The 11,815-nt window shown below is 47.5% G+C and overlaps 4 protein-coding genes across 4 annotated transcripts; 2 read left to right on the top strand and 2 right to left on the bottom strand.

Annotated features, from left to right (window-relative positions):
* Nucleotides 1-107: 107 nt before the first annotated feature.
* Nucleotides 108-4,975, bottom strand: M431DRAFT_495786 (hypothetical protein; the record flags this gene model as incomplete). Its single annotated transcript, XM_024917416.1, has 3 exons — nucleotides 108-2,612; nucleotides 2,672-4,280; nucleotides 4,581-4,975. The coding sequence occupies 3 exons, from the start codon at nucleotides 4,973-4,975 to the stop codon at nucleotides 108-110; spliced, it is 4,509 nt and encodes a 1,502-aa protein (XP_024773512.1).
* A 1,823-nt stretch (nucleotides 4,976-6,798) lies between these two features.
* On the top strand, nucleotides 6,799-8,396 carry M431DRAFT_531481 (hypothetical protein; the record flags this gene model as incomplete). Its single annotated transcript, XM_024920830.1, has 2 exons — nucleotides 6,799-7,624; nucleotides 7,681-8,396. 2 exons carry the CDS (start codon nucleotides 6,799-6,801, stop codon nucleotides 7,962-7,964), a joined length of 1,110 nt encoding a protein of 369 aa, XP_024773511.1. The 3' UTR covers nucleotides 7,965-8,396.
* A 371-nt stretch (nucleotides 8,397-8,767) lies between these two features.
* Nucleotides 8,768-9,043, bottom strand: M431DRAFT_508888 (hypothetical protein). Its single transcript, XM_024919189.1, has one exon. It carries the CDS (start codon nucleotides 9,037-9,039, stop codon nucleotides 8,827-8,829), a length of 213 nt encoding a protein of 70 aa, XP_024773510.1. The 5' UTR covers nucleotides 9,040-9,043; the 3' UTR covers nucleotides 8,768-8,826.
* Nucleotides 9,044-9,881: 838 nt separating this feature from the next.
* Nucleotides 9,882-11,663, top strand: M431DRAFT_495783 (hypothetical protein; the record flags this gene model as incomplete). Its single annotated transcript, XM_024917415.1, has 2 exons — nucleotides 9,882-10,678; nucleotides 10,763-11,663. The coding sequence occupies 2 exons, from the start codon at nucleotides 9,882-9,884 to the stop codon at nucleotides 11,661-11,663; spliced, it is 1,698 nt and encodes a 565-aa protein (XP_024773509.1).
* Between the last annotated feature and the right edge of the window lie 152 nt (nucleotides 11,664-11,815).

Here is an 11,815-nt window from a genome sequence, read left to right as displayed (position 1 = left end):
TGCTTGCGAATTTGCCCCGCCCAAGTCTGCGTATGCTTGGCGGAAGCTTCATCAGCCGCATGTGTGCCTGCTTATGGATTAGAACTTCGGGTCGGCGGTGTTATGCGCTAGGCCAAGGGCCGCGGTGAGGCGTCCAGAACGTTAACCGGCATTTTGGACGGGTCGACCCCTATCAGGAGCAGCCGTCCCAGTCGAGATCCAAGAGCGAGTAGAGACCCCGCGACATCGATATCTGATGCTGAGATTCTGAATGCGGGTGGCAGCCAGAGCATATTGCGCGAGTCCCACGTAATCCATTCCCCGTCTTTGCTAAGACCAAGTCCAATCGTATTTACCGCCCTTTGGCTGCTGAAGGATGACCTTGCATGAACACAAGTAGCTGAGCTAGGCGGGTCAAATTCAAGGGTGCCCACATTGGTGATTACTCGTAGGCTGGAACCGGCAGATGAATCGAATGCCATGTGGTTGGCAAGCCCACAAATCCCAACGAGCTTATCAAGGCAGTGTCCTGTTGCGACACTCAGAATCTCAATCTTGATTTCCCCAGCTTCGTACAGAACGACAAGGTATTGTTCATCAGGAGAGAAAAGCAGTTTGCTTATGTTGCTTGTAGTATCTGATGTTGAAGTATAATTGGCGATGCATGTTCCGGTGTCTGCATCCCAAATTTTGACTTTTGACTTTGCGTTAGAAGCAAGCTTGGATCCGCTTACCGACATTGTAACAATCATCACGGGACTATCATGGGCCTCGTTCATTTCCTTGCAATTTCTAGTTGAAGGATGGAACAAACGGACCATTCCATCGTCGCAGGCGAGAACGAGCTGGGTACCATCTGCTGTGTAGATTGATGAAGATATACTGTAGGTTCCTCCTCCGAATGAACCAAGAGGTTTCTGCGTCGTCGTGTCCCAGTACCTCATGATACCATCCCTGGACGTTGATGTTACGGTTTTACCGTCAGGTGAAAATGCAATTGATAGAATAGAGTCCGTGAATTCGTCGGACAACAACTGGCAGTCGCCGTTTGCTGCGTTCCAAAGTTTAATGCTGACAGCTTCCCAACCATCAGTTGAGGATAAAATTGTCGAGCTGTCTGCCGAAAATTCGATCGACCTTGGAAAGCCAAAGAGTCCACGAGAACTCATGATATGATCGAAAGGAGCCGTAGGAATATCTTGAGGAACCATCAAGGGAATCCAAGCAAAAATTCGGTGGTCTGTGCCCATCGACAGACATTTACCTGTAGTTGAATCCCATAGTCGCACCGTGCGGTCTCCAGAAGTGGTGATAATCTTCTTCTTGTCTGGGGAAAAAATAACTTCGAGGACTGCGCTCTTATGGCTTTCGATCTCAGCACTCTCATGGCTTTCAACCTCCGCTGATTGTATTGCCATGTTAGCATCCCAGACTTTGAAGATTCCATTCGTGTCTGCCGATATAAGCAGCATCTCATCAGCTGAGTAAGTGAGGCTGGCAATACCCTCGTCGTGGCCATCATATATTCTGATGCAAGTCATCGTATGCGTGTCCCATACTCTTATGCTTTTATCGTATGAAGCTGAGGCAATCCTATTCTCATCCTTTGATAAGATAATCTCTGATATGGTAGCGCGATGACCTTCTAAGAGAGAGTCGCAAGTGGCTCTTAAAGTATTCCAGATGCCAATCCCATGACCATTCTCGACACTTGCTTCCATGGCAGTAATGACTCGGAGTCCGTCAGAAAAGAAGAGCAAACCTCCGCGAACAGTATTCCCGGCCCCTTTAGCTACCAGAGAATCACCTGAAAGCCTGTCCAGAAATCTAATTGTACCTCCTGAATAAATAGATACTAATGTTTGGCTGTTCGGAGAAAAGGAAGCTGTCTCCACGTATTTGTCGGCATAGTTGATTGTCAGCATCTGGCCAGTCACTCTCGAACTAAGTAGTCGAATAGTTCTTTCATTCGAAATCACTAGAAACGTTAATCCATCTGGAGAAAATCCTACCATCCTATCACGGTTATCTATATTAAAGTCGTGAATCGCGACGGGCTTGTGAGATGCTCTGTCCCATATCATTAATGTCCCATCTTCTGAAACTGATGCAAATTGTTGCCCATCTGTTGAGAAAATGGCCCGTTTAATCTTGCCAGCATGGCCACTATATTCTGCAACACAACTTCTCGTTGAGGCATCCATAATTCGGAGTTGTTTGCATCCAGAAATGTAGAGTATTTCTGTACCATCAGGTGACACCCAAGCAGTGGTAGGCAAATAATTTTCGTATGTTGCGACGCAGGATGCTGTTCTTGCATCCCACATTTTGAGTTGCCAGGATTGAGAAAGAAATCTACTTTCGACGGGAATTGCCAAGAGATTGGCGTTCGTCATACTCCGGTCTTCGAATGTGGCTAGGCAAGGATCCCAGTGGGATTGCATTGCTGGTAGGGTATGCAGCCATGTTGGGATGCTTGACTTGAACATGCATCTTACAACGCTTTTTTCCGGAGCAAAAATTAACGCCGATGAGTATATTTGGAGCGGCGCTTTATTGAACGTCGCAATATTCGCCTGAATGAATCGCTTTGCGTCTCGTAAAAGGTTCCCAATGTCTTGTGCGTTTTTTGCCTTTGAATTGTTCGGTCAGCTACACTTATAATAATCATGTAAACTAAGAGGACGCTGACCTCGAGTTTGTAGAGCAAGTCATCCATCATGTGAACGCTCTCTGTAATCCGGCCTATTATGCTAAGTGCTTCAAGCCAATTGAGTAAGTATCTTGCCAAAAATTTGTGTGTTTGGTCATTATCACAAATCCAGAGGCTGCTCAAACTCAAGTGATGGACCCAGTATATGCAAGCATATTGGACTGCGCCAGGTAGATGCTCATCAATAGCATTTTGTTTTATATCAGATCTTAGTGTACCTGGGCTTCTAAGAAAGCAAATGTCTTCTTTGAGGACGCTATCTGTAGATAATAACTTGATGCATTGAGAGAATAGCTTTGAGTGAGCCTCGGATTCATCTACCCAGAAAGGATATTTGCTGAGATTAAGCTTCTTTTCAGAGTCAACCAGGAAATCTCGGAAAGAAAGATGCAATAGTCTCACAGGGGTATCTAGGTCAGTAGGAACACCAAGTACTGAATGTAAAAGGTCAAGTTGATCTTCGATAGCGTCCGTAGACATGGCCAGGAGATCGGCGAGGCTCCGTATAGACAAAGGCTGAGCAAGTGTGATTATTGAACCAATTAAATACTGGAATCTAGTCAACACTTCTTTCCTGGCAGATAGAGGAAGGTCGGCAATAAGGTTGTCCAGGATTGGAAGGTATGTCATATCAAGACCGGATATGTGCATTTTTTGATACTCGAGAATCTTGCTTAATTGATGCTGAGGGCCTCCCAACCTTCTATCTTTCAAGAAGCGGCATATTGTTGCGGCAACAATAAATAACGGGACGGCTGAGTCGATAAGTTGTTGCACAACATCATCGCCAGGCCAGCCGGTAGATATTTTGCGATGTATCGAGACAGACTTGTTGTAGTCCATTTTAATCGCATTGAGTTGGTGTTTCATGAAAAGCGCTATATCATGCTCAATAGTAGCTTTTGGCACTGTCGCGAGGAGCAGATGGTCGTATTTCCCACTAATCTCCTCAAAACCGAGCCGAATGGGCAATTCAGGTCTGCTTGTGAGAAAAACTTTTAGCCGTGGATTATTCCTCTGTTGAGCCTTTGAGAAAATGCCGATTAGTGTCCTCATATTCTCTTCATTGCCGCATTCGTCGAGAGCGTCGACCACAATGAGCAAACTCGACGACCAACATCCCGGAGTGTTTTTCAGTGGATCTAAAATCAGCTTTTGGAACTGATCACCCAGAGGTTTTTCGTGAATTTGCGGTTCGAAATCAAGAACCTCGCGGATTCGTGAAGCAATGGAAGGAATTCGACGGACTAGCTGGGCGGCGATTGTCGTAATGAGAAAATTTGTTCCGCTGCGATCTCCTCCGCCTCTTTTGAAGAAAAAGCTAGCACCTAGTATATTCTTGTTCGCAAATGATTGTGCGATTGTGCGGGAAATGGTAGATTTTCCAGTGCCTGCCATGCCGTTGAGCCAGAAGACTGACTGGCTGTCTGAGTTGGCGCCCCATTCCTCTATTTGGGCAATGATATGACTCCGTGTGCCATCCAGGCAGAAAGATTGCTCCCCGTCTGGACTGGAATCGAAGGTAGCCGCGTCCGCAATTCGTAGCTTGGATAGAACAATCTCTTGGTGAACATCTAAAAGGACCGACCTGGTTACTGTTAGGATTGAGAACTCGAATAGCCCAAGTAGCCCAAGTGACTGGAATAGCTCAGATAGCTCCGATAACTTAAAATAACTCAGATGGATCAAATAGATCAAATAGATCAAATAGATCAAATAGATCAAATAGATCAAATAGATCAAATAGATCAAATAGATCAAATAGATCAAATAGATCAAATAGATCAAATAGCCATAGTAGCCATAGTAGTTATAGTAGTCATAGTAGCTAGTAGCAGCTGGTGGCTATAATAATAGCCACTAGGAGGAAGGGAACTGAATATCTTACGTTTGGTCAATGCTGATATTCAACAGAATATTGGCCTTCTGCCTTTCAATTGTTGCAAAAATCTCGTGAATATCTCGCTTTTTAAAAGGCCACACTGCTCTAGCATGCTTGGCTCCCAGATCCAGCTTTGCCACCATCTCTGCTAGGAGCCTGCGAAGGTCGAAGACTGCTTGGCGGAGACTCGGAGATTGTAGCTTGGAAGATCCTTTCGGGCTTTGTAGAAGGCTCTCAAGCTCTTTGATGACGGCCGTTAGCCGGTCAACCTCCTTTAACAGTCTTCGCACATCGCCGGGAGCCTTTTTGACGTCCACACAATAGATGGAGCACATGACACCGATCTTGACGAGGAGGTCAACGACCTGAGATATATTGGCCAGAAGCCCTAGGACGTCCATTGTATCTCCATTAGAAAGCCCGCTTCTCGGAGAAAAGGAAGCGGAGAGCGCTTATTAAATCAGCGTAGATAGAAATTGTAGAAAGAATAGAAGCGACAGCGTGAACTGAATGGGTACAAAGAAGATGAAAAGAGGTAGCAGAAAGAAAACGCCAGCAGAAAGAAAACGCCAGCAGAAAATAGGTAGTGATAATACAGGTATGCCGAATACGAAATAGCGTCGGTAGAAGAAAGTAGAAGAAAATAGCAGTAGCAGCAGTAGCAGAAACAGGAGCAGTAGTAGCGGTAGTAGAAACAGTAGCAGTGATAAAAAAAAACCGAACTGTTCTTGGTAGCAGGAGTATCGAATGGGTTGCAAAAACGGTGGAAATGAGTGAATTTGAACTGCAGGCAGAAGTGGCCATGTTCGTAAAATCAGGCGGGGATTTGTGAGGCCTGCCGGCAACGGCAGGGATGTTAGAAGTCATTTCATTATCACATTCACTTGCAACTATCCGAAGCAAACACAACCAACGCTCAGTTGCAGCTGCAGCTACCCTTGACTTTCGTCGGCGTTTGTGCAGTGCGGACTGGAGTTTTACCCATGACAGGGATTCTATAATCACCTATCAAATGATGGAGCTGCTATTAAGCGCCGAACTCGAAGCGCTGAGACGAAAATAAGATACGGCAGCGGCTATAAAAAGCAGATGACACTGCTAAAGACCACAAAAAAAAGTAGATTAGATAACAGAGTCGAAATACAGGTGATTGTGCTCCATTTAACTGGAACTATGTTGAATAGTTATACACATCCTTCCCGTGCAGGCACACTATTATACCAACGCTGACAAATGCAGCAAGTTTAAGCAATCATTTTAATGAATTACTGAGTGCTCACCGTACATGTAGCTTTCGCAGTGGTTGCTTTTGCATACGCTTTGGCGATAGACTGAACCTCAGCTGCACACTGCGCGGTCTATTGAGGAGTAACTGTATCAACTGTTTCGTACCTCAACGTTGATGAAACCAAATCTTTTTAATGAGTATGTCTGTGTTCACTGAATCCAAGTTCCTTGTTGTATATGCCAGGCTGGTGTTTTTACTGTTCATAGTGGTGATGAATACGTGGACGACAAGCTTTCCGCCAACGGGTGTGCAGGCGCAACCCTGGGATCACAACAATAACATTTGAAGACAAAAGGCGAGAAAGTGCTAGGCAGAGACAATATTAGCCAAAAAGGATGTATATTTTCTTACATCCTCTTCTATGTCGACAATAGAAGCCATTGTCACTTATGCATGAAGCTATTCTCTTATGGCACCTTCAAGAACCCGCCCCCTAAGCACAGCAACATTTCATCAACCCTCCCGATATTATTGACCCAGATTTTTGCTACTGCATCCTAAATCCTTTGCTTCGCATGAATTGCCCATTACAAAGAACATTAGACAGCCTGGGAGTGCACTGTGAGCGAGTGTGCAGCTACCAGCCTCGAGTGTCAACCAGGGGGATTAGTAGCTGGCCTGCACAGAGACTGGCAGCCCAAACTCTTGACAGCTGGCTGCCACTCGTCTTCCATCACGCGTTCATTATAAAGAAGAATTTCTGCCGGCTGCGTAAACACTGAAACGAAGTTTCCTCACACATCTCGCGTTTGTTGATTCGCGTCAAGATCAACACACGCTTCCTGCTTCTGAAGCTCAACCGTCCTTCAAATACAACGACGTGAGTGGTATCATGAGTTGATACCCATCCCCCTCGTTGGATACAGATGCTAATCAAGTCAAATAGCTTTCAAACCGTGCTCTTTCGCAGCCTAGTGGCCGCCATCATCCGTCAAGATGACTATTCTCCGAGAGCATAATCGAAGCCGCAGCTTGGAGACGCAACGTAGTGATTTCCTTCATGATCTCACCAACACGACTGACGGAATCCACTTCTCTTCTACCCAGCTTCTTACAGGCAAGGCTGATGAGAAAGAAGCCCTTGCTGTGCTTTGCCCTGAAAAGGCATACAAGGCGACCGAGATTGCTATTGTCCATTTAAGCAAGCTCCTTGTCCAGTGCAACAAATGGCTCCCTATTTTCGATGTGCAGGGACCCCGTACGTACTGGACCGTTGTTGCTACTACGACTTCTCAGATGCAAAAAATCGAGTTGTCGGAAAAAATGGCCAAGGATGTTGTGTTTGCTCTTCTCCGAGCCAGACAGCGCTGGATCCTTCGTCAGGACAACCCCAGAGCTGCCACCACTACCGTGAGATCTCACTTCATCGCCGGCCTCCAGCGACTTCTTCAACGATTTGAGGAAAAAGAAAAGGACGCCACGGCGTACCAGTTCAACACAGACAAAGACTGGAAGTTGACCGAGAAGGAGATCCGTGACGCCAAATCGCGCCTCATGGGCCCCGGAAGCCAGATGGCCGGTGGCCGTATTGGACTTTCCTTTCACTCTCCCCACGGCCTGTATCCCATCGCTCAGTTGTCCAGCGCTCCCATGCTGGAGAGAAACCTTCTCGGCATGCTTGACAGCTGCGTGGAGAAGATCACTCCGGCCGAAGCTGTGCAGGCACTTCTATCCAACCGGGCCATAGACGCTGTCAGGGTTGAGGGTTGGCAACGGAGTTGGTTCGTAGAGTCAGAAGGTAGCGACGATGACGATGAGCAAGGTAAGGTATCCCTTATTCCCAGACTCGTAGTCGCAATCGCTCTAACAGTTCCCCAGCCGCCGGCGTTGGTCATATCATTCCACCTGAGCAGGGGGACGAAGACGGGTGGCTTTACGAAAAACCACAACCCGAGCCCGTCCCTGTCCCGGCGATGACTATGAAGCGCTTCTTCAGCGAAGAGCCTGAGGACGACGGCCCGGCCAAGAAGCAAGTCTTTGACAAGGGAAAGGCCAGATCCGTCTCGACTCCGGTGGTCAGCCAGCCGCCGCTGACTCCAGGCAAGTCGGCCAGGACTTCTCGCTCGACCTCTCTGCAGGTCTCCCAGACGTCCAAGAAGTAAAGGATACGTGCTTTTGACATGCATCGATCATTGTTGCAAGTATCTTACGAATTGGCTTGAATCAGAGTAGTGGATATTTGCTTTTGAACGACGCTGGATGGATGGAACATTATGTCACAATGGCTGGATGGGTGGGCTGACATTATTCATGAGTTGATATACGGAATGGGCTTATAGGTTGAAGGGTTTCGGGAACATGTGTATGAGTTAGCAATCTATAGCCCCAGATGATTCCAAAAATCAACTTCAAAAATTGACTCGCAAGATGTTGAAATTGTTGTTTGATGTGAGGATATGAGGAAGTGGTTTTTAGTGCAGAAGTGATGGATCGCTTTGAACGCTTTCCTTCCATCCGCCGGACGCGTTACAAATTTCACAGCATTCTCAAGCCTACCCGGAGCCTTGCCTGGGTGGATAAGCGAGGCTGTGAAAGAATGGAAGGATACATATATTAACGTTGCCATAGCAGCAATACTCTGCAAGTTCCAACACAACAATACCCTCTAGTTTAGAATACAACTCTGTATTGATTTCTCTGAAGTAAAATGGCGAATTCTTATCCAGTGATTATTAAATGTGTCTTGGAAATGCCTCTCTTGGCGAGCGAAAGGGCCAGTACTTTTCAAGTAACACAATCTTGGCGAAGTGGCAGTGCTGGCTCTTGGCAGGAGTAGCAGCTTAGATTCGGCGGGTCACGATGCGACCGACATGACTTTGACTTGGGATGGACATGGAGGTGGTAGTTGGTTTGTATGCGAGAGCCACCAAGCTGTATTAAAATCAAACAAATACTTCAATAATCTTACGGTATTTTGCATTATCTATCTCGTGTTTATCTTAGCTGCAACTGTATCGGGCTGTATTAATAGCATGGAGCACATGCCAACAGCTCAACTCTGTCTATGAGGTTCCAGATTCCCGCCCGGATATCGCCGTTACACCCCCCAATGTTTTTAGGTGACAGCTCCGCCGAGAGAAACGCCCTAGCGCCCTGCGGATAGAGGCTTGACTTGGCATTTTTTAGTGGCACATCATCCCTTATTAGCGTCTGGTATTGAGTGTTTCCAGGTTCCATGTCCACCAATCCACTGCTCTGCTGTGCTGCTGCATGAGCTCAGCCGAGCATCTGATTTATATGAGAGATGACATCAGCTATGGAGAGAGCCTTATCGGAGAGTAAATGGTTCCCGATGGTCTGGGCGGGACGAAACAAACAGAAAGACGCCAGCAAGGATCATGTATGTACTTTGCAATAGCAAACACCAAGAAAAAGAAACTTGTTACGGATTTTGTTACAACATATCTCGGATAATCGGCAAGGCGCCGTGACGTAAGTGGGCGATTTCCCTGACGATGATCTTGGCAAGGGAAAAGAAGAGACTAACAGACGCGGTTCTAGATCTGTGGCCTGCAGTGGTTCGCATATTTGGCACGCAGGTGACAGAGGCGATGCGCAAGGCGTTTTTCTGCCCATTACAGTCCATGCGTCTTGTCCCGGGCTATACCTTTCTCGATTCCTATTTTTGACCCTTGCACATCCCGCTTTTGGTGATATTTTTTGTATTACTGCCAATATTACTGCCAATATTGTACAGCTTCGGAATGCTGATGTGCTGACCTCTCTGCCTCACCTCAGTTGGCTTAGCTCGTGCTATTTATTCATCTCCCGGTTTCATTTGTTGGAGGCCTTTTTTCCCTACCTACGACTGATCGGCTCTAGCCCTACCAGTTGGAGTTGCAAGTACAAAACCACCGGGCGACCCCTCACAACGTCATTTCGCCATTTTCGGGAGGCTGAGCGCGGATACTCGAGTCTTGGCAGCCTTGCTCATCACGATACTCCCGCTTGGAGCTTCATTTTCGATTTCCATACTTGGTGTTTGATCGTCTGTTTCATTATTCATTCATTCGCTCATCATGCCGGGAAACATCACCACTCATCACGACGACTCCACGCCCGAGTCGAGCGACAGTGGCCACCATGAACATGAACATCACCATGAAGAACACAAAGAACACGAACACAAGGGCCCTCCCGGTGGCTTTGACAAGACTCCACTTCCCGATGCGCCCCAAGGATACACTGTCCGCTTTGTTTTTCATGCCGCGACCAACATCCCGATTGCGGATTTTCACACGGGATCTTCAGATCCCTTCTTGATTGCAACTCTCAAGGGAACGCAGCCGAAGCGTCACAAGGAGGATCCCGACTTAAAGTACAGGACACGAACTCTGCACACAACCACGGAGCCGAAATGGGAAGAGGAATGGGTCGTGTCCAATGTGCCTCCTACCGGCTTCACTCTCAAGTGCAGAATGTACGATGAGGATGTTGCCGACAAGGACGACAGACTCGGGAATGTCACCATCAACGTCGACTCCATCTCTGATGACTGGCCGGGAATCCCCCCTCCAGGCCAGGAGTTTGAGGCCAAGAAGCGTGTCATGAGCAAACGTGCCTTTATCCTCAAGGGAATCGCTAGTGCCATCGTTCACGGAAACCACATTGCTCCTCGGCTGCGAATCAGCATGGAAGTCTTGGGCAAGTCGGAGCCTCCGTATGCGCAAATGTGCACGTTGGCCCCGACTAGATGGATCAAGCACAACAGTCCCATGATTGGTCGTCTAATCGGCGCAAAGGTGAATGCCAACGAAAGTGACGATGAAAAGGGGCATAACTCGAACGACGATACCCCAAAGTCTACGAAATATGAGTGAGTTAATTCCATGCTGCAAGATATCTGCGCGCTTATGCTCAACTTGTTCAACGAATCGTTGACTGACGTTTTGAAATCTAGCTTCCAAGCCAACGAACTACAACTCCAGGGACCAGTTCCACCGGTCCTCTACCATCGCTACGTGGAATTTAGACCAGTTATTGGCTCGCTCTTTTCATCTACTGGCATTCGTGGGACCATTTTGAACAAGGCCCTGCACAAACAGCACCACAGGATTTACAACTATAGCAGCTCCACCGAATATGGTACCTTTGAGGCGTGCTCTAAGCAAGCATCGCTTCAGTTCCTAAGGATGGCTCATTTTGACGAGGGCGGCCGTGTCTTTACTTACGTACTCACGCTGGACGGCCTGCTTCGCTTCACCGAGACGGGCAAGGAATTCGGCATCGACTTCCTGAGCAAGCATACCATGCACGCAGATGCCGAGAAATACATTGCTTGCTCAGGAGAGTTCTTCATTCGAAGGCTGCAACACCCGGATTCCAATGACAGTCCCGAGCCTCAGGAAAAGACACACCCGTCCGAGCCCATCCCTGGAGGCCCGCCAAACCAGCCACCACCTCCAAACCCCGCGTTCTACCAGCTCTACATTGATAACGAATCTGGAACATACCGCCCTGATAAATCCATTCTGCCAGATCTTAAGAAGTTCCTGGAGAAGAACTTCCCCGGCTTGGGCATCGTCGCCATGAATGTTGAAGATGAGCGCCTGCAGAAGCTCAAGGACGAGCAACGCTCCATCAAGAAGAGCGAGGGCAAGATCATGCAAGTGGTCATGAACAGCAGTACCGACAGCTTCAGCTCTGTGGAGAGCGAGCTAAATGAGCGCAATGAGAGCTGGGAGTCGGGCAGGAAGAGCAAGCTAGAGACAGCGCATTCGGCGTTGAGGAACCCTGATCAGGCACATCTCAAGGCGGCTGTGGAAGTGATGCTGCCACATCGCGAGAAAAAGGAGGAGTGATCAAAAAAAGAGGAGGATGGGGGGAGATATAAAGAAGTGTCCGAGAATCTCTATGACTGTATGGATATGATATGATACCACTCTTTCCTTCAATTTGTCGTTATTACCGTCGTCGTCGTCCCTGATAATGTAATGTTCGAATCCAACGAATT

The sequence above is a fragment of the Trichoderma harzianum genome (assembly GCF_003025095.1).
Source record: "Trichoderma harzianum CBS 226.95 unplaced genomic scaffold M431scaffold_7, whole genome shotgun sequence".
Taxonomy (NCBI): domain Eukaryota; kingdom Fungi; phylum Ascomycota; class Sordariomycetes; order Hypocreales; family Hypocreaceae; genus Trichoderma; species Trichoderma harzianum.
The sequence above is the reverse complement of the archived record's forward strand: the minus strand, read 5'-3'. Positions and strand labels throughout refer to the sequence as shown.